The sequence below is a fragment of the Ahaetulla prasina genome, chromosome 4 (assembly GCF_028640845.1).
Source record: "Ahaetulla prasina isolate Xishuangbanna chromosome 4, ASM2864084v1, whole genome shotgun sequence".
Lineage (NCBI taxonomy): Eukaryota > Metazoa > Chordata > Lepidosauria > Squamata > Colubridae > Ahaetulla > Ahaetulla prasina.
Genome location: NC_080542.1, coordinates 7,391,796 through 7,414,357, shown reverse-complemented (window position 1 = coordinate 7,414,357; position 22,562 = coordinate 7,391,796). Strand labels below are relative to the sequence as shown.

Genomic DNA, 22,562 nt, shown 5'->3' with positions numbered 1-22,562 from the left:
TCTATTCTATTCTATTCTATTCTATTCTATTCTATTCTATTCTATTCTATTCTATTCTATTTCCATGTGTTTGTTGAATTCTTGTTTCATTTGACTGAACTTAGACTAACATGACTCTACAATAATTGGATACTATGACATGGTAAGCAAGAGCCATGCTGGAGTAGTGGTACAAAAAGTACATTTTCTTCCCTAATGTGAACCCTTTCTGATTAAAGATGCTGCATGATGGAATATGGAGTATAGTAAAGCTACTGTTGGTTTATGATGCAACAAAATTCTATGTTTGGAAAGATGAAACAATAGATTAGGAAGCCTTCTTTATGTCAAAAGGAGAATACTTAGGGAAATATATATATATATATTAAAGTGTAAGTTTTTTTCCAGTGAGACTGGTCTATCAGGGCAACCTGGTCTACACGAATAGAATAGAATAGAATAGAATAGAATAGAATAGAATAGAATAGAATAGAATAGAATAGAATAGAATAGAATAGAATAGAATAGAATTTTTTTATTGGCCAAGTGTGATTGGACACACAAGGAATTTGTCTTGGTGCATATGCTCTCAGTGTGCATAAAAGAAAAGATACGTTCATCAAGGTGCAACATTTACAACACAATTGATGGTCAATATATCAATATAAATCATAAGGATTGCCAGCAACAAAGTTACAGTCATACAGTCATAAGTTGAAAGAGATTGGTGATGGGAACGATGAGAAGATTGATAGTAGTGCAGATTCAGTAAATAGTTTGACAGTGTTGATGGAATTATTTGTTTAGCAGAGTGATGGCCTTCGCGAAAAAATTGTTCTTGTGTCTAGTTGCACACCAGAACAACTAGACACAAGAACAGTTTCTTCCTGAAGGCCATCACTCTGCTAAACAAATAATTCCCTCAACACTGTCAAACTATTTACTAAGTCTGCACTACTATTAATCTTCTCATAGTTCCCATCACCAATCTCTTTCCACTTATGACTGTATGACTGTAACTTTGTTGCTGGCAATCCTTATGATTTATATTGATATATTGACCATCATTTGTGTTGTAAATGTTGTACCTTGATGAACGTATCTTTTCTTTTATGTACACTGAGAGCATATGCATCAAGACAAATTCCTTGTGTGTCCAATCACACTTGGCCAATAAAAAAATTCTATTCTATTCTATTCTATTCTATTCTATTCTATTCTATTCTATTCTATTCTATTCTATTCTATTCTATAAGCAAAAATATGCAACAACTATATTAATTTGATATAATGAAAGGGAACAATAGGACAGGAACGGTAGGCACTTTTGTGCTCTTATGCATGCCCCTTATAGTCCTCTTAGGAATGGGGTGAGGTCAATAGTAGACAGTTTTTGGTTGAAATTTTTGGGATTTTGGGAAGAGACCACAGAGTCAGGTAGTGTGTTCCAAGCGTTAACAACTCTGTTACAGAAGACATATTTTCTGCAATCAAGATTGAAGTGGTTAACATTAAGTTTAAGTCTATTGTTTGCTCTTGTATTATTGCAATTGAAGCTGAAGTAGTCTTTAACAGGAAGGACATTGCAATAGAGGATTCTGTGTGTTAAACACAGGTCTTGTTGGAGTCGGCAGAGTTCTAAGTTTTCTAATCCCAGGATTTCAAGTCTGGTGGTATAAGGTATTTTGTTGTTTTCAGAGGAGCAGAGAACTCTTCTTGTAAAATATTTCTGGACACGTTCAATTGTATTGATGTCAGAGATATGGTATGGGTTCCAGACAGGTGAGCTGTATTCAAGAATAGGTCTAGCAAATGTTTTGTATGCTCTGGTTAGTAGTGTAGAGTTTTTGGAAAAGAAGCAGCGTAAAATTAGGTTTACAACTCTTAGAGCTTTTTTTGCTATGTAGTTGCAGTGGGCTTTGGCACTTAGGTCATTTGATATGAAAAATTCAAGGTCTTTAACAGGGTGGGGGTCATCTGTAAGGTAATGTCCATCAAGTTTGTACTTAGTGTTAGGGTTCTTTTTCCCAATATGTAAGACTGAGCATTTGCTGGTTGAGATTTGGAGTTGCCAAGTTTTAGGCCAATCGGATACAAAGTCAAGGTCTTTTTGAAGGTAGAAGTATTGTTGGTGGTGTTAAATAGTTGTCATAGATTAGGCAATAGAAATTGATCAGCTGGGGAAGAAGAGGAGGAAAAAAGAAAGTAGAAAAGAAAGAAGGGAGGAAAAGGGAAGGTGGGAAGAAGGAGAGGAAGGGTTGCTGTGAAATAAGGAAGATATGGAATGGTAGAAGAGCAACTCCGAATGTATCTTAAATTCTTAGGATAAAGAATGAACCAATAAGAAAGTTAAAAGATAATATATATGATTGATAATGACTAAAAGATTGTACTTTTATGGATGTTTATGAGAAATAACAATAAAAACGTTTATTAAAAAAAAAGAAATGGATCAGCCATTATATATACACATGCATACGGAGTGAAGCACTTGTGATAATAATTTAGAAGTCGTTGATGATACCTATAAATTATCCTATTTTCAGAGCGCTGACAAAATTCTACCAGCATGTCCTTTCTTTGGTCTTTGCTGTGAAGGAGATCAATGAGAATCCAGAAATCTTGTCCAATGTCACTCTTGGCTTCCATATCCATGACAGTTACCACAGCGCAATGATGACCTATCGGACCACTCTAGACCTCCTGTTCAGGTCACAGAAATTTGTCCCCAACTTCAAGTGTGACACCAGGAAAAATCTCATTTCCATCATTGGGGGGCTCAGCTTTGAAACTTCCTCCTATATTGCTGACCTTTTACGGTTTTACAAGATTCCACAGGTAGGATCTTTGAGAACAGAGGCAGGTAAATTCCGTCCTCCTTTCTTCTTCGCAACCGAGGTGATCAAAAATCGATTGTCTCTGAATGATGCCCACACACCTCAACAATGCGACCAAACCTATTGACCAGTATTAGTTTTACAAATAGTAAAAGAGAAATAGATGCCTTTATGTATGTATGTATGTATGTATTTCATAAACATTTTGAATACAGTGTATCACCAGGGTGTATCTGTCAGTGTTCCAGAGAAACCCCTCGCCAAGTAAAAACTCCGAAGTAGGCATCTTTCAAAGTTCTTTTACTAGGATAGGTAAACTGGCACATCTGGGTAAATCCGAATCTGGGAAAATCCCTATGATTATCATTAAGTGTTGTATCATTAAGTGTTAAATTTGTACCCTATGACCATCATTAAGTGTGGTAAGTGTTGTACCTTGATGAAGGTATCTTTTCTTTTATGTACACTGAGAGCCTATGCACCAAGACAAACTCCTTGTGTGCCCAATCACACTTGGTCAATAAAAAATTCTATTCTATTCTATTCTATTCTATTCTATTCTATTCTATTCTATTCTATTCTATTCTATTCTATTCTATCTGAGAAATCTGAGTTTTCCCTCAGGAAATCAAAAAAAACCCAAACCACCCCCTGACTCAGCAGTCAATCACATGCTCCGATCGCCAACCATCCCATCTCGAGACAGCACTCCAACCACTCCTTCTTCAGATGCAGATCAGCCTGACCTTGACCAGCAGGAAGAATGCTATTATGTCTAAAGACAACCCCTCTACTAAATCCCCTCTCCTACTTTCCCATCCATGAGAAAGTGGCAGCACGGAAGCTTCCGGCCTAGTATGGCTTCCAAAGCTGACAGTATCATTTACAAAAGGAAAAACAAGACACCACGCCAGATGATGACATAGTGTAATCAGGAAAATTTGGGATTTTGTAGAAATGGATAGATTAATTTTAAAAATAATGCCTTGGTAAGGCCACACTTGGAATATTTGCATTCAGTCTTGGTCTCCACGATGTAAAAGAGATGTTGAGACTCTAGCAAGAGCGCAGAGAAGAGCAACAAAGAGGATGAGGGGACCGGAGACTAAAACCTATGAAGAATGGTTGCAGGAACTGGGTATGTCTAATTTAATGAAAATAAGGACTAGGGGAGACATGATAGCAGTGTTCCAATATCTCAGGAGCTGCCACAAAGAAGAGGGAGTCAAACTATTCTCCAAAGCACCTGAGGGTAGAACAAGAAGCAATGGGTGGAAACTAATCAAGAAGAGAAGCAACCTAGAACTAAGGAGAAATTTCCTGACAGAACAATGAATCAGTGGAACAACTTGCCTGGAGAAGTAGTGAATGCTGCAACACTGGACATTTTTAAGAAGATGTCGGGTAACCATTTGTCTGAAGTGGTGTAGGGTTTCCTGCCTGGGCAGGGGGTTGAACTAGAAGATTTCCAAGGTCCCTTCCAACTCTGTTGTTGTTGCTGCTGCTGCTGCTGCTGCTGTTGTTGTTGTTATTGAGATAAAGAAGACTCGGAATATTACAGGACATGGAATAAATTTTACGAATGGATAGAGACAAGAGGTAAAAATGTGAGGGAAGTTTCTGAATGTCAGTACAACAAAGATGTATAAAACTATGGATATAATATGGAAAAAATGTAAATAAGCTAATGTAAGTAGAAACTTAGCTGAAGTTTTCTTTTATTGTCATTTTTTTTGTATTGTTGCAATTACTGTTACAGTTATAATTAACATGTATGTTATTTATCATTGATCTCTCTCTGGTTGTGCTTTATTTGCATTGTAATCCTCACACAGCACTGTCTTTTCAATAAAACAAAATTAAAAGAAAAAAGAAAAGAAAAAACAAGGAAAAGACAAAAACACTGGTAACACATAGACCAGTAGCAATAGCAATAATGTAACAGAATAGTTTTGGCTAAATTTGTCTTTATATTGGGTTATTTATAATTTTGTTAATTATATTGGCATGTTTATAAATTATAAATCATCTTTATATTTAATTCATACATAGCAATAATCTTTTGTCATCTAATTTCTACCTCTTGTCTCTAACCTACTCATAGACTCTATTCCAGTGGCGGGATTCAAGTAATTTAACAACCAGTTCTCTGCCCTGATTTCTTCCAACAACCTGTTTGCCAAACTGCTCAGAAAGTTAACAACCGGTTCTTCTGAAGTGGTGCGAACTGGTTGAATCCCACCACTGCTCTATTCCATATCAAGTAACATTCTGTGTCTTCTTTGTCTTTTATTTTTAAAGTCAGTCTGTCCATCTCAGCACAATCTAACATTTTCTGAATTGCTTCCTCATCTGATGGAGTGTTCTCATTTTTCCAATGTTTTGCCAATCGTTGTACATGCAAAACTAAGTATGTAGTCCCTTTACAGTCCTTAGGGAGATAGGGAGTCCTTAGGGAGATAGGGCAGTATATAAATATGAATAAATAAATAAATAAATAAATAAATACAGGAACTAGGCCTGTCTAGTCTAGTGAAGAGAAGGACCAGGGGAGACATGATAGCAGCCTTCCAATAGTTGAGGGGCTGCCACAGAGAGGAGGGGGTCAAGCTATTTTCCAAAGCACCCGAAGGCCAGACAAGGAATAATGGATGGAAACTGACCAAGGAGAGATTCAACCTAAAAATAAGGAGAATTTTTCTGACAGTGACAACAATCAACCAATGGAACAGAAGTTACCTTCAGAAGTTGTGGGAGCTTCATCACTTGAGACTTTCAAGAAAAGATTGGACTGCCACTTGGGGTAAAATCTACAGTAGACAGTCTAAGGTTGAAGTTTTGGGGGTTTGGGGAAGAAACCACAGAGTCAGGTAGTGCATTCCAAGTGTTGACAACTCCGTTACTGAAGTCGTATTTTCTGCTTTCTAGTTCGGATCGGTTTACCATGAGATGTCAGAAATGGTGTAGTGTTTCCTGCTTGGGTGGGGGGTTGGACTAGATGACCTATAAAGTTCCTTCCAACTCTGGTAATCTGTTAATTTCTGTTAATCATAACTCTCCGGTTATGATAAAGAAGTAGATGCTGGTATTGACACTATAATATGTGTTTATTTTCTTTTAGCTCACATATGGGTCATTTACTCCGCAGGATATACACAGCGCTGAGATTCCCTTCTATTACTCCATGGTCCCAAATGAGTCCACCCAATATATTGGGATTATCCGACTGCTTCAACATTTTGGGTGGAGGTGGGTTGGTCTCCTTGCTATTGACAATAGGCACGGAGATTATTTTCTGCAGACCATGGAGTCTCTCTTTTCCCAACACGGAATCTGCTCTGCTTGTACGCAAAGAATTCCCTTTTTAACTTATTGGGATAAATTATTTGAGATGCTGGAGAAAGGGAGAAACATTTACGACCAGATCAGTACTGAACAGGTCAACACCTTTATCATCTGCGGAGAATCTTTGTCGGTTATATGGATGACGAGTATCATTTTTTGGATCGATCCCGGACTTGGGCAGAGTTCTTTGGGGAAAGTGTGGATCATGACTGCCCAGATGGATTACATATTAACAGGAATGCAGAGAAAATGGGATCGGCAGTTCTTTGACGGGGCCATTTTTTTAACCATTCACTCCCGAGACATTCCAGGGTTCAAGGAATTCCTGAAGTTCATGAAACCTCCTTGGATTCAGCAAGATGGATTTTTCTCACTTTTCTGGGAACAAGTATTTGATTGTTCATTGCCATCTCCTCCTGTGACCTTTCTGGATGATGACACTTGTACTGGAGAGGAGAGGTTGGAGAACATTCCCGGGGCACTTTTTGAGGTGCAGTTGACTGGGCACAGCTATAGTATTTATAATGCTGTCCATGTATTGGCTCTAGCTTTACATGCTCTCTCCTTACTTCGATCTAATGCCAGGAATTTGGTGAGGCGCCAATTATCAGGATATGAAGATGCGCAATCCTGGCAGGTGAATTGTGTGCTACAACTACTTTATGCTAGATCAGCGGTTCTCAACCTGTGGGTCGCGACCCCATTGGGGGTCGAATGACGATTTGCGAGGGGTCGCCTAAGACCATCGGAAATATGGGAAGTATACTTGCGAGTCGAAGAATCACGCTTCAATGGTTGACTCCACAAGCCAGCTGCAGGCTCTTCAAATCGCTAGCCGAATTCGGCTTCAGGCGCGATGAATTAAAAAAGAGAGAAATCTTTGCTCTGATGTCTCCCTCTCAAGCCAGCTGCAATCACTCCCAATTGCTAGCCTAATCTGGCTTCAGGCGCGATAAACTTAATAGGGGAGGAGTCTCCGCTTTAATGCCTCCGTCCTCAAGGCAATCGCAAGCAGTTCAGATCGCTAGCCAATACGGCTTCAGGTGTGATAAATTCAAAACGAAAATAGTTTTACAGTTAGGGTCGCCACATCGTGGGGAATTGTATTAAAGGGGTCACAGCACTATAAAGGTTGAGAACCACTGTGCTAGATAAAGGTAAAGTTCAAAGTTAGGGTGATGTGTTTCCAACAAGGAAGAAGCCGTTATTAAAATGGATATCTGCCCTTTGGTAATATTTAGGTGTATAATTTTATTTCCATCACTTTGCTATGTCTTCTATTTCATTCCCTGGGCATCTTCAGGATGCAAGGATGGCTTAAATGAACTAAGATCCAGGGCCTGGTTTTCAAACCCTGTAGCATTTTAGACATATCACCAGTAGTGGGATTCGGGCCGGTTTGGGAAAACTGATTGTTAAATTGCTGGCATAGAATCCATTTTATCCCTCATTTGTCAATTGCTCAAACTATCTTTTTTTTTTTGCAAAAAGTTTTTTATTTTTTATAACCATAATAATAATAAAAAATCATTGTGAACAGGTTATCAGTCAGGTACATCCTTAAACATATTTCAAATTTCACTCCCCGTTGTATTTTATACAGTATATTTCCTTCTCCTTCTTAAAATTAATAATTGTTTGCACATATATAATAAAAAAAAAGTTCTATTCCATCCCATTCTGAAATTAATATTTAAATGAGGTCTAGTCCCCATATTTTAATTCCCCAAAACATCATTAATAATTCTTCTGTTAACTTCTTGAATTTAAACTTATTTCTATATTGCTTTTAATCAGAGGTCAGACCATCTAAAAACTCTTTCTTAAAGCTGCCCAGCAATCACATAGACATTTCCATCTTACTTAGGAATAGTCCTGAAATCACAAAGACTATTCCCTCTTATCAACTTCCTCTGCCTCTAAAAACATATGCCCGAAAAGTTTCCATATTATCAATTCTCAATAAAAAATAAAACCAACAACTTAAAATCAAAAGGGGTAGGTACTTCTTGTTTCTCCCAATAGTTCCCTTATTGTATTCAATTGTTCCCTTGGAAGTTTTATCACTAATCATTTTAGATCCCTTACATATTCTTAAAAGAAAAAAAAGAAAGTAACCTATTCCTCAAAATTGCTCAAACTATCTGATCCTTCTTATTATCTGCATATGCAGACGGTCGTATACAGGTTCTCAGAAGTGGACTTTCCATGTTTTTAGAATCTCTCCCTGAAAGGTATATTACAACTAAGACTAAATTACTCATACCTTTCTATTCTTCATTTTTCTATATTTTTTTAAAATCCCAATAATATAGCTCCACCAATTTCTTAAAGACATGAAGTTCAACAATTCGCTTGGAGAGGCCTTGGTTTTTTATGATCAAAAGAAGATGGAAGGTGTATTTGATATCATCAACATAGTCACCTTTCCCAATTCCACCTTCCAGAGACGAAAGGTTGGAAAAGTGGATCCAGATGCTCTGAATGGAAAGGAATTAGACATAAATGAAGACATGATAATCTGGCATAGATCATTTAACCAGGTATTGTTTCAAGGACTGTTTGTATGACCATTTCTCAGATGGGTTCATATCTACTTTTATCCTTCTGGGCAATTCATGAAGATTAACAGGATTAAGAAATGATATAACAGAGTTAGAAGGGACCTTGGAGGTCTTCTACTCCATAGACCACCAACCTTTTGGACCTCAGGGACAACTAAATTCATAATTTTAAATCCCGTGGATCACTGATATGATTTGCCTAATGACCGGCTGGGTGGGCATGGTTAGATGGTCATGTGACTGGGTAGGCGTGGCCAACTCAATGTCACTCATGTTGAAGGGCGCCTTGCCAGCCTCTACTTGCCACTCCTTGCCTGCCCGCCTGGGCTCCTTAGGGCCCCAACAGGAAGCAGTTGCTGGAGCTAAGCAGCCACCATGAGAAAGATTTGGCAAAATACCTCAGTTCAAATTGGATCTGATTGAGAAGGAGGCTCAGCAGAAGCACCTCACTGAGGACCACAAGCATAGGTGTTGTGCCTCATCCTCCCTCCTCTCCTCAGCCGGGCCCCTCCCATCTACACCTGGGCCTATTATCACACTTGGAGTCTGATAATGAAGATGAATGGCCTGTCATGCCTCCAGCCCCCGGCCCTGGCCCCATGCCCGGACAGGAGGTCAGGAATGAACAAACAAACCTCACTCCTACAGCGTTTGAGCAGGGAGCCAGCCACGTGCTGGAATTACCGACAGCAGATCCAACTGAAGGGAATTCACAGTGGGAGGATCCTCACTTCTGGAGATCCTAGAGGCGATGCCAGCAGAAGGAAGGGAGGGGCAGGCCTGGATAAATGCTGAGTCATGGAGCCACACCCCACAGCCTATATAAAGGACCTGCTTGTGGCATTCCAACCTGGAGTCAAGCAAAGTCTCATCTAGTTTGCTGAAGTCAAAACTTGGACTCCTGCCTGCCCTGAGAAACCTGGAAGGAATTTGGTAAAGCTGCAGAGGTTTCGTTGCCCCGTTTGATACGGACTTCCTAGACCCGGTCGTCGGAGGGGGAGGGGGACACGACAATAGGCTTTCCAAGCAGAGGGAAGACCTGTGGGAGTGCAAGGTCAGGTACCGGTGCCTGGAGGCTCAGCGGACTGAGATGGTCAGCCACTTCCAGGCCATGATGCTGTCCCACTGAAACAAGGCCTTCCGGCTCCTTGCCACCAGCAGCGCTTCCCTCCAGCCTTCGCCCAAAGCCCCATACCAGGAGGCTGAAGCACACCCTGAGTCAGAATTTCTCTCCAACCCACACAAAAAGACCCCAAAGGGGGAGACTCGCTGCAGCAACAAAAACATTCATTGCACATATCCGGCCCAGGGGCCTTACTTTGAGGACCCCTAATTTAGTGCAATATAAAAAATGCAAATAATTTTTCTGGGGACGACCAAAATTTTCTCACGGACCACCAGTGGTCCACGGACCATCAATTGGTGACCACTGTTCTAGACCATCCCCCTGCTCTAGAAGGAGACCTTATACCATTTCAGACAAATGGTTGTCTAATCTCTTCTTAAAAAACCTCCAGTGAGAGCATCCGAAATTACTGAAGGCAAATTGTTCTAACTGTCAAGACATTTCTCCTTATTTTCTAGGTCATTGTTATTTTTTATTTTATTCAGAAAATTTAAAAAAAAAAAATTTCCCCAAAACAGACAAAATTAGTCAAAACATTAAAAACATGCTTTGAAAAAAATAATATATGTGTGTGTGTTTGTGTTTAAGGTTCTCTCTTTGATTAGTTTCCATCCAGTGCTTCTTGTTCTGCTTTCAGGTTCTTTGATTTTTACTTAGAATAGAATAGAATAACAGAGTTGGAAGGGACCTTGGAGATCTTCTAGTCCAACCCGCTGCTCAGGCAGGAAACCCTACATCACTTCAGACAAATGGTTATCCACATCTTCTTAAAATTTCCAGTGGTGGAGCATTCACAACTTCTGCAGGCAAGTTGTTCCACTGATTAATTGTTCTAACTGTCAGGAAATTCTTCCTTAGTTCTAAGTTGCTTCTCTCCTTGATTAGTTTCCATCCATTGCTTTTTTTATTTTTTTATTTATTTATTTTTTCACACAGTATAAATAAGCATAAGTATGAAATAATTGTACAATATATAAGCATATATATGAGTATGAGTATGTAATAACTATATTAATTGGATATAACAAAAGAAACAATAGGACAGGAACGGTAGGCACGCTTGTGCTCTTATGCACGCATAATATGTGCAGTGTTCCAATATCTCAGGAGTTGCCACAAAGAAGAGGGAGTCAAACTATACTCCAAAGCACCTGAGGGTAGAACAAGAAACAATAGGTGGAAACTGATCAAGGAGAGAAGCAACTTAGAACTAAGGAGAAATTTCCTGACAGTTAGAACAATTAATCGCGGAACAACTTGCCTGCAGAAGTTGCGAATGCTCCAACACTGAAAGTTTTTAAGAAGAGGTTGGATAACCATTTGCCTGAAATGGCGTAGGGTTTCCTGCCTAAGCAGGGTGTTGGGCTGGAAGACCTCCAAGGTCCCTTCCAACTCTGTTACTCTATTCTACTAAACAAACTGTAAATTGAGGACTACGTCTACAGTCTTAAATGGGACTTTTCTTTTCAACATAAGAGAGCATTTCATTTTCGGTGTAAGAAATTATTTTTGCAGGATTCAATCTGGGTCTGTCATCAGGACTAGGGGTTTTGTTTTCTGAGCTTTCGGACTCAGGAAGCACATCCCTCTAAGCTAGAGAGAAGTTCCCTGAAGATGGGCTCCCCAGCATGATTGAATCCTGCAACATTATCCTGGGACACATATATTGGCCTTCAATCGTGAAATTATTTTCTTAATTAAATCTTCCTCTGTTGGTGGGTTCTCTTTTTTTCCAATTTTGCGTGTATGCTATACGTGCCACCGTTTATATGTGTAGTATTAAGTATTGTGTATCATTTGTGTGGTTTTCTGTTGGGATCCCTAATAAGAATTGTTCTGGCTCTCCCTTTATTGAGTGAAATTATTTTTCTTCAAAACAATAAATCTTCTGCCAACATTTTATTATTAATAACTAGGTGCTTCCCATTTCTCTGTGCAATGAACGTTGTCACCCTGGTTATCAAAAAAGAAAGAATGAAGGGGGGAAATTCTGCTGTTACGATTGTGTTCCATGTCCAGAAGGGAAAATAGCCAAAGAAATGGGTAAGTTAAAAAAAAACAAACTTCTGGTTTTGTTGTTGTACAGTTTGTGGGGCTGATTAGATCACTTAATAATATAATATAATAACAGAGTTGGAAGGGACCTTGGAGGCCTTCTAGTCCAACCCCCTGCCCAGGCAGGAAACCCTACACCATCTCAGACAGATGGTTATCCAACATTTTCTTAAAAATTTCCAGTGTTGGAGCATTCACAACTTCTGCTGGCAAGTTGTTCCACTTATTGATTGTTCTAACCATCAGGAAATTTCTCCTTAGTTCTAAGTTGCTTCTTTCGTTGATCAGTTTCCACCCATTGCTTCTTGTTCTACCCTCAGGTGTTTTGGAGAATTAAATTAAATTAAATTAAATTAAATTAAATATTAAATTAAATTAAATTAAATTAAATTAAATTAAATCAGCTCATTAAATTTTCCAGTTATGCATTCATGAGATTGTATTCAGAAATTAAATGGGGAAATGCAGTTAAATTCATAAGATTAGAAATGACAGGTTCTAACCATGGAATTTTCAAGTGGTGATGACGACAACATAACAATGATTACAAAAATGTTTTAATTAATTAAATAAAATGTCCAGGAATGGTTTAAACTTTCTATAATCAAGCAACCATCCTAACAGCGATTTGAAAAATAATAACAATGAAGAGAGCAGAGCAAAAAATGTTTAATACTGAGTGGGTGGACAGCAAACTGAGGTGAGAAAGGCGGCAACGTTTAAACCTTTTATTCAACAACACAACAAGCGCTAAAACAACTGCAACGAATTGAAGCAAAGACGACGGAACAGCCATCTGACAGCTCTTATATACCCGGGCTGTCAGATGGCTGCTCCAACACTAAAACTAAAACTAAAACACTAAAACGTTTTTTGCTGTCCCCAGCCTCCAGAGCCTCTCTAGGAGTCTCTGGAGACTGGGGACAGCAAAAAAAGTCACTTCCTGTCCAACCGGAAGTTGGGAAATGGGCCGTTTTGAGCCTCCAGAGGGTCTGGGGAAGGCTGTTTACGCCCTCCCCAGCTGCATAGAGAGGATCTGGAGCCAGGTGAGAAAGAAAAATGGTCCTTCCCCACCCACCACAGGCCCTCCGGAGGCAGGAAACAGCCTGTTTCCTACTTCTGGTGGGCCCAGAAGGCCCAAATATCAGCTGGCTGGTGTGCGCGCCGGAGCTGAGCTGACTTGCCCACTGATATGGCTACACATGCCACAGGTTCACCATCATGGACTTAGAGAGAGCTGTATAGCCAGTGGTGGTATTCAGCCAGTTCGGACCGGTTCAGGTGAACCGGTAGTGGCGACATGCAGATGGGGATGGCAGCCAACAAAAGTGGTATTCAATTGGTTCAGACCATAACCAATAGCAGAAATCACCTGCCCACTCTGGCTCTATGCCATCCTATTTAGGCAAGTTTTCTAAGCTATGCGCATGTATACAAGCTACACGTGCGAGCAAAGAGCTCACATTTTCAGTGCGCGGCGAACTGGTGGTAAAATTATGTGAAACCCACCTCTGTGTAAAGCACTAGGAAGTGGTAGATACATCAAAGTGCTATTGCTATTATAAGGACTTAAACAGCTGGCAGGCAAGCAGGAAGGCAGGAGGAAGGAGGAAGAATTGTTTTTTTGGTGAAAACAATTCTTATTGATGAGAAATCCAGCAACGTACAGTACAATGTGCCCAATTATATAAAAATAGTCTCAAAATATCAAAATGAAATTTATAGAAGTAAATAATTACTTTTTGGAGACCAGGGGTGGTATACACTTACTTTCCCTATTGGTTTACAAATGTATGCACACACCCTAACCCCATCCATGCATGTGCCCGGCCTTCCGCACATGCATTTTGCTGGTGCGTGTGCCTTCTGCGCATGCACCCGGCCTCAAAAACATGCCTAAATCAAATGGCATAGAGCTAGGGTGGGTGGGCGATTTCTGCTACCGGTTCTGATGAACCGGTCTGAACTGGTGTTGTGACTCCAGCCCCCAAAACTGGCCCCATGCCCAGAAGTGACTTGGAGCCGGGCCTGCTGCCAGAAAGTGACTTGGACAGTGAGGGGGAAGGGCCGTCAGGACTTACCTCAGGAGCACTGGCTTCCCTGGCTCAGCTCCAGGAGCCAGAAGCAGGCCAGGTGGAAGAAATAATGAGGCCTAGGAAGTGCTGAGTCATGGAGCCACACCCCATAGGATATAAAAGGCAGCGAGAGCTGGTGTGTCTCTTTGTAACGGGCAAATCCACTGATTGACTAGAGCTGAAGTTTGTGACTCACCAGCATCGTGGAAGATAACAACGGCTCTTGGCATACGCTGGCTCTTTTGCCGCCAGAGCTGATAGTGCCGGCTAATTAAGCCATCATTCGGACGGAGGTGGAGGAAGACAGAACAACCGGCTAAATACCATCTCTGTCGGGGACACAGGACAAACTAATGAAGCATTTATTGTAGCAATAATGCAAACATTATACTGTGGATGTTAGGAAGAATATAACTAAATTATTCCCTATTTTAAATCAATTCTTTTTTATTTCCAGTCATATTCTCCTTATGGGGTAAACAAAAGAAAGGAAGTTTTAAAAGAAACATAGCAAGCACAAATAGCAAAAGAAACATAGCAAGCGCAACTTGGGCGTTCTCCTGGATGGACGGCTGTCGTTTGAAGACCATTTGGCGGCTGTCTCCAGGAGAGCTTTTTACCAGGTCCGCCTGGTTCTCCAGTTGCGCCCCTTCCTTGACCGGGATGCCTTATGCACGGTCACTCACACTCTTGTCACTTCTCGTCTGCATTATTGCAATGCTCTCTACATGGGGCTACCCCTGAGGTGCACTCGGAGACTCCAGTTAGTTCAGAATGCAGCTGCGCGGGTGATTGAGGGAGCCACATGTTGCTCCCGTGTAACACTGCTCCTGCACAGTCTGCACTGGCTACCTGTGGTCTTTCGGGTGCGCTTCAAGGTGTTGGTTACCACCTTTAAAGCGCTCCATGGCTTAGGGCCCGGGTACTTACGGGACCACCTGCTGTTACCTTATGCCTCCCACCGACCCGTACGTTCACACAGAGAGGGTCTTCTCAGGGTGCCGTCCGCCAAGCAATGTCGACTGGCGGCCCCCAGGGGAAGGGCCTTCTCTGTCAGAGCACTTACCCTCTGGAACGAACTTCCCCCTGGTTTGTGTCAATTACCTGACCTTCGGACCTTTCGCCGTGAATTGAAAACGCACTTGTTTATCCAAGTGGGACTGGCTTAATTTTTAAACTTTTTGAATTTTAATAATTTTAATTGGGGTATTTTTATGAATTTTATGGGTCAAATTTGATGGTTTTAAATTTTTGGCCATTTATAGAATATGTTATTTTAACTTTTGTCTTAATTTGTATATTGTACTGTTTTTATTCTGGCTGTACACCGCCCAGAGTCCTTCGGGAGAAGGGAGGTATAAAAATCTAAATAATAAATAAATAAATAAAATAGAAATATGAAATGAAAAGGAGAGACAGACCTCTCCCGCAGGATCAGAAAATTATGTTTCATATATAGTTTTTATCTGAAATATGTGTAAATATATTGGTATGTTTTGAATTTTTTCCTTGACATATTATCTTTCAGCTTCACTTGAAATTTGGCAAAAACATTCATTTATGTCCCATATTTTGAACTGTGATCTTGAAGTCAATATGGTTTTAAATATGAAAATAATGGTTTCATGAACTTTCAGAGGGACTATCATAAAAACAACATAGTTAAACATGGATGGAGATTTTCCTGGGGTTTGCTTTACTTTTGTACATTTTTGAAGTAATACTTGACTTAATTCCAACAACACTCCAACATACATAGGAAAATGTTCAAATGTATTTTCCTACAGGGATGCGGTGGCTTAGTGGGTAAGACACTGAGCTTGTTAATCGAAAGGTTGGCAGTTCAGCGGTTCAAATCCCTAGTACCGCATAACAGGGTGAGCCCCCGTTACTTGTCCCAGCTTCTGCCAACCTAGCAGTTTGAAAGCATGTAAAAAACGCAAGTAGAAAAATAGGGACCACCTTTGGTGGGAAGGTAACAGCGTTCCGTGCGCCTTTGGCATTGAGTCATGCCAACCACATGACCACGGAGACATCTTTGGACAGCGCTGGGCCTTCGGCTTTGAAACAGAGATGAGCACCGCCCCCTAGAGTCAGGAAGAACTAGCACATATGTGAATAGAATAGAATAGAATTTTTATTGGCCAAGTGTGATTGGACACACAAGGAATTTGTCTTGGTGCATATGCTCTCAGTGTACATAAAAGAAAAGATACATTCATTAAGGTACAATATTTACAACACAATTGATGGTCAATATATCAATATAAATCATAAGGATTGCCAGCAACAAGTTATAGTCATACAGTCATAAATGGAAAGAGATTGTATGGAAATGGAAATGGAAAGAGATCATAAATGGAAAGAGATGTGCGAGGGGAACCTTTACCTTTACCTTATATTTTCCTAATACAGATTGTATATTTTGTACCAAACATATAAATATCAGGGTGTGGATAAAAATGAAAATTAACAATTATAATTCTTATGAATCTGTGTTGATATAATCTTTTTTCCCCTTTTAGACACTGTTGCTTGCTTTCAATGTCCTGGTGATCAATATGCAAACCATAAGAAAGATGGATGTGTCATGAAAACAATTAACTTCTTGTTTTATAAAGACGTTTTAGGACTCAGTTTAATCACTGTTGCTACTTTACTCTTCCTCACCACGATATGGATATTGGGAACATTTATTAAGCACAAAGACAGTCCCATCGTCAAAGCCAATAATCGAGATCTCACCTACACCCTCCTCATCTCCCTTCTGTTCTGCTTCCTATGCCCTTTCCTCTTTCTTGGACAACCTGGGAGAGTCACCTGTCTCCTCAGACAGTCTGCATTTGGTGTCATCTTCTCATTGGCCGTCTCTTGTGTATTGGCCAAAACCATCCTTGTTTCTCTTGCTTTCAAAGCCACCAAACCAGGATCTCGGATGAGAATATGGGTGGGAAAAAGACTGGCTGTTTCTATTGTCCTTCTCTGCACTCTCTTCCAAGCAGGCATCTGTACTGTTTGGTTATCTACCTCTCCCCCATTCCCAGAATTAGACATGCATTCAACAACTGAAGAAATGGTTCTACAATGCAACGAAGGGTCAGTTGCTATGTTTTATTGTGTCATGAGCTATATGGCCCTCCTTTCATTTGCCAGCTTCATTGTGGCTTTCCAGGCTCGTAATCTGCCCGATAGCTTTAATGAAGCCAAGTTCATAACCTTCAGCATGTTGGCTTTCTGCAGTGTGTGGGTCTCCTTTGTGCCAACTTACCTGAGCACAAAAGGAAAAGCTATGGTGGCTGTGGAGATCTTCTCTATCTTGTCTTCCAGTGCTGGACTTCTAGGATGCATCTTTTTCCCCAAGTGTTACATTATTGTTTTGAGGCCTGATTTAAACAACAGGGAACAGCTGATAAGAAGACATGTTTAAATACCTTTTAAGTTTTATTTCCTGTTTTTATACATAAGCTTTTAGGTTGGTATGAGAAAGAATAAAAAATTGAAATAATTATATTATATAGTTTTTTTATATTTTCTAAAAGGGAAAGTTTAACATCATGATTTACCATCACCATCATCTTCTTCTTCATCACCATCAACATCATGATTTACCATCATGATTTACCTGTAGCTCTGAAATTTGGATTTATGGGAACTTAAAGTTATTTTTTCCCCATAAACATCAAAGCATGGTGTTGTTTTTTTTAGTTAAACCAGGAGAAAAATGATCATTTTCTAAGTGTCCACAGGCATTTTGAGATGACAGAATTATAAAAACAAAATAAAACTAAAAAAGAAACTATCGTGTCCCACCCCCACTCTGACGAACGAGTCAAGGAAGTCCGTAGCAAACTTGGCAAAGAAGCCTCTGCAGCTTGCCAAGTTCCTCCAGGTTTATCAGGGTGGGTAGGAGCCCAAGTTGTGACTTCAGTGATAGGGTCTGATATCAGCAAACTAGATAAGACTTTGCTTGACTCAAGGTTGGAATGCCAAAAGCAGGTCCTTTATATAGGCTGTGGGGTGTGGCTCCATGACTCAGCATTTATCCAGGCCTGCCCCATCCTGCCTTCTGCTGGCGTCGCCTCTCAGATCTCCGGAAGCGAGGGTCCACCCACACTGAACTGTCTTCAGCTGGATCTGCTGTCAGCGTCTGGGAAAGGGAGGGGTCAGAGGGAGTAGGCCCCAGTAATTCTACCACCTGGCTGGCTTCCTGCTCTGAAGGCTGAGCCAAAGGAACACACGCTGTATGAGTGAGGTTTATCGGGCTTCTCCTTTCCTCGCAAACACGACCTCGGTCTTGTCTCCTTGGCATCAGGCAGACCATCCGTTTTGCTTTACCACTGCTGGTGGTATGGGGCCAGGGCCGGGGGCTGGAGTCATGACAGGCCATTCATCTTCATTATCAGACTCGGAGTCTGATAAAAGGCTTGGTTGGAGACGGGAGGGGCCCAGCTGAGGAGAGGAGGGAGGACAAGTCACAACAGAAACAGAAATATACATGCTATATATGAAGGGGTGGTCTGCTGGGGGTTCTCAGGGGTTTGGGGTCTAGCTAAGATTCTGTACAGTTTGGAAAACCCCCCAAATCCCACTCCTGACTGGCCCCGCCCGCCCTGCCCTTCCCCTCCCAGTGCTTGGAACACTTTACCTGACTCTGTGGTCTCTTCCAATAATCCCAAAAGCTTTAACCAAAAACTTTCTACTATTGACCTCACCCCATTCCTAAGAGGACCATAAGGGGCGTGCATAAGAGCACAAACGTGCCTACCGTTCCTGTCCTATTGTTTTTCTTTTTCTTCTTCTTATATATAAGATAAGGATTCCCTCAGGAACACACAATCTACTGAAACAGAGCCATGGAAATTGTGAAAGTCACACCCAGCAACCACAATTTTTCTTTTCTTTGAGTATCAGTTCCATATCTCCTACTCTGGTTTGTGGCTTTGGACTTCCCCGCTCAAAAAAGATTTCACTCATAAGTGAAATATTTGACTTGAAAGTCAGATTCAGAATTGAGAGTCAGTTTGGTCTAGTGATTTATGCACCAGGTTAGAAAGTGGGAGGTTATGAGTTCAAATCTCTCCTTAGCCATGAAAGCATAATGGGTAATTGTGAGCCAGTCACTCTCTCTCAGCCAAACCAACCTTCTTGCTTTTGTGGGGAAAATAGGAATAACAGAATAACAGAGTTGGAAGGGACCTTGGAGGTCTTATAGTCAGTCGCACATCCTGCTCAAGGATAAAATCCTATACCATTCCAGACAAACGGTTGTCTAATCTCTTCTTAAAAACTTCCAGGGATGGAGCACTCACAACTTCTGGAGACAAGTCATCCCACTGATTAATTATTTTTGCTGTCAGGAAATTTTTCCTTAGTTCTAGGTTGGTTCTCTCCTTGATTAGTTTCCATCCGTTGCTTCGTGTCCTACCTTCAAATGCTTTGGAGAATAGGTTGACCGCCTCTTCTTTGTGGCAACTCCTTAGATATTGCTATCATATCTATCCTATCCTATCCCATTCTATTGTATGATATCTATCATATCACGTCACATCGTATTATAGCATATCATATACTATATCATATCGTTTCTATCATATGCTAAATAGGAGGAGGAAGGTCTGTCAACTAGCCTCAGATCAGTGTTTGAGAAAATGAAGACCCAACTCCATCATTTTGAAGAAATTGGTAATTTATACCAAGCAAGTCTGAATGCTGTACAGGCAAAGCCAGAACTGGAAATAAATTAAAACCACAGAGACATATCCTCTCCTGAACCCTCCCCCTACTAGAGGTCATACAGTAATAATCCAATGTCGTCTTCCTCCTTGGCCACGTCTAGTTTCACTTCCGATATTCTCCCTCTGACAGTCTTCTGGATGGAATGTGAACCAAGCAGCTGCTGTTACATTCATGCGCCAAAACAGTTCAAACGTCTGTTTAAAAAGGCTATCTCCCTCCCCCACACATGCAATGTCAGCCGAACGCTGGGAACAGTAAAAACCTCCCCCCCTCCTCCATTAATCATGTAAGACACTCAGTAGAGCAAACTTTTAACAAGGTAATAAAACAGTAAAACAGTCTAGTAGGAGAAATACACTTAATTAAAGCGGAGGCTGACAGTCTGTTAGATATCTTCTCTGCTTTGAGTTATTTGTAAAAATAATACAAGTCAGGACACTAATAAAATAAATAGCTAAAGATTTGGAGGGGTAGATTATTAAACTCAAGCCAATGGCTAATGCTACTTTCCAAATACCAGCACAAATGTTGTTATCATTTCATTCTTCAACATTCTTTGACTGAATATTATTATATTATAATTTCTCCAAAAAAAATTATTGGCTTATTCATCAGACCTTAACATGTAAAAAATATTTCCTCTTCTCTATTGAATTTTATACGGAAATTGGAAACTATGTTCCACTATAAGGAATTAACTTAAACACTTTTTTTATTTTGAACCAAGTTTTATTGATTTTTTTCCCCTTCACACCCACCCACATATTTTATGTACAGAGTATTTACAGAGTACTGTGTCGGAGGCAGAGGTGGAGCCAGGGCCATCGGGGAGTGATATGCGGACTCCAGAGCCTCCAGAAGCTGACAGTAATGAGGCAGAAGAAGAGGAGGAGTCTGTTCCTAATGCACGCATGAGAAGAGCTGCCAGAAGGCAAGAGCAGCTAAAGCAAAGAGGACAACTCAGGAGTAGAGCCAAGAGATGATTGGCCCCTTCCATAAGGCTTAAAAGACCAGCAATGGTGTTTGGGCTCTTTGCTGGAAAACAACATTGATAGCTTTGTCTTGTTGCATTTGTTTCATATCGGCATCTTCTGAACTTTTGCCAAGAAAGGCCTTTGGCAGTTTGCATAATTAGACCAAGGTTGGTGATAAGACTGAGGAATTGTGTTGGGAGGAATTTGCTTTGATTTAGTTTGGACTACGCTGAGAATGAGTTAATTCTCAGCTGTTCTAATAAAGTTTGTTGGCTTTTAAACTGACTGAGTTTCCTACTACCTACTTGGGCCTGGGTCACAACAATCATTTACAACTTGTCATGTATATCCAAATACATTTTACATAATTACAATTTCTGCCAAAATATTCTTTTCCCATATTTTTAATAATATCTTAACATTTCTATGCTTATTATATAAACAACATCTTATTCTACCCTCTAATTTCTCCTTTTTTAATCATATATATTTTCTTTTAACTTTCATACTGATTCATTCTTTATCCTGACAGGTTTAAATGTGTTCAGGGTTACCTTTCTTCCATTTCATCTTTTTGTTTTACAGCAATCTTTCTTCTCTCTCTCCTCTCTTTCCTCTCCCTCCCTTCTTTTATCCTTCCTACTTTCTTCTTTCCTCCTCTCCTACTCCTTCTCTACTTCCCCTTCCTTTCTCCCCGTCCTCCTTTTTTCCTCCCTGTCTAACCATCTCTCCTACGCTTATTTCCCCTCCCTTTCTTCCTCTCCTCTTCTATTCCTCTCTCTCCTTCCTCTCTTCTCCCTTCCTTCCATCTCCCTGCTCTTCCACTCTCTCTCTCTCTATTGCTATATTCATTTTCAATTCAGTATTTTCCACTATGGTGTCCAGGCAACCCTGATTTTTTTCTCCATTTATTGAATATATGTCTCAGAATCCACATATTTTTTAATTATTAACAATGTATTTCAATTTATTCCATTTTTACCTTAAAACCTTTTAGCTTAATTAACCTTCCACCTCTTATTTTTTTTAGTTCCTAATTTCTTATTCCCACATCAATGAATTTTCCCTCTTTTACTAGCATTTCAATTCTATATCTCAATTTCAATTATTTTCACATATAAACCATTCTATCTTTCACATTGCATCTGCTGATCTATTTTACATTAAATAATATACTTTTTCTTTTTTGCTTCTTACATACATTTCATTTCATCCTTACTTAAATCATTTACTAACATTTCAATATTGTATCTTAATTTCAATTAATTATTCCATTTTACAGTAATCTGTATATTTCTTCTCTTTTACTTCTTACCTACAATTTCTACTACTAATACCATTCCCTTATATCAACATATTAATGCTTTAATTCCCTTTCTACTATCCTTTATTCTTCCCCTTTTACCCATTATCTTTTGGTGTCTCTAGAATTTTATTTCTTAATATTTTCCTTCGTTTCTCCCATTCTCTTATTTCCTTCTTTTTCTTTTTGCGTTTACTGTATCTTCTCTCCTGCATCCTTTCTCTAGTTTTTAAGATTGTTACTCTTTTACTTCTCCCCCTCGATCTTTTCCCATTTCTTTCTTTTCTCTTCTTTTTTGAGAAATATTCCTCCCTCTCCAATTTTATTTTGTCACTGTCAATCCCAGTGTAATCATCTATTTTTTATCTTCAATTATTTTCTTTCCAACATTGTTTTCTTGCCTCTCACTTGTTTTTTCTTTTTCCCTTTTTTTTTTTGTATTCTAACCAGTCCTCTGCTTCTTGGTTTCCCTTAAATGCTTCTTGCAACTTTTGAAACATCTCCTTTAGTTCCTCATACTCACACTCACAATTTTCCATGTTGTCAATTCAAGAAGAAAAGATTTTTT

The 22,562-nt window shown here is 39.9% G+C and overlaps 1 protein-coding gene across 1 annotated transcript; it reads left to right on the top strand.

The window, feature by feature from the left end:
• Nucleotides 1–2,496: 2,496 nt before the first annotated feature.
• Nucleotides 2,497–17,408, top strand: LOC131196972 (vomeronasal type-2 receptor 26-like). Its single transcript, XM_058180501.1, has 5 exons — nt 2,497–2,817; nt 5,938–6,798; nt 8,477–8,704; nt 11,768–11,894; nt 16,507–17,408. Exons 1-5 carry the CDS (start codon nt 2,497–2,499, stop codon nt 17,406–17,408), a joined length of 2,439 nt encoding a protein of 812 aa, XP_058036484.1.
• Nucleotides 17,409–22,562: the final 5,154 nt, after the last annotated feature.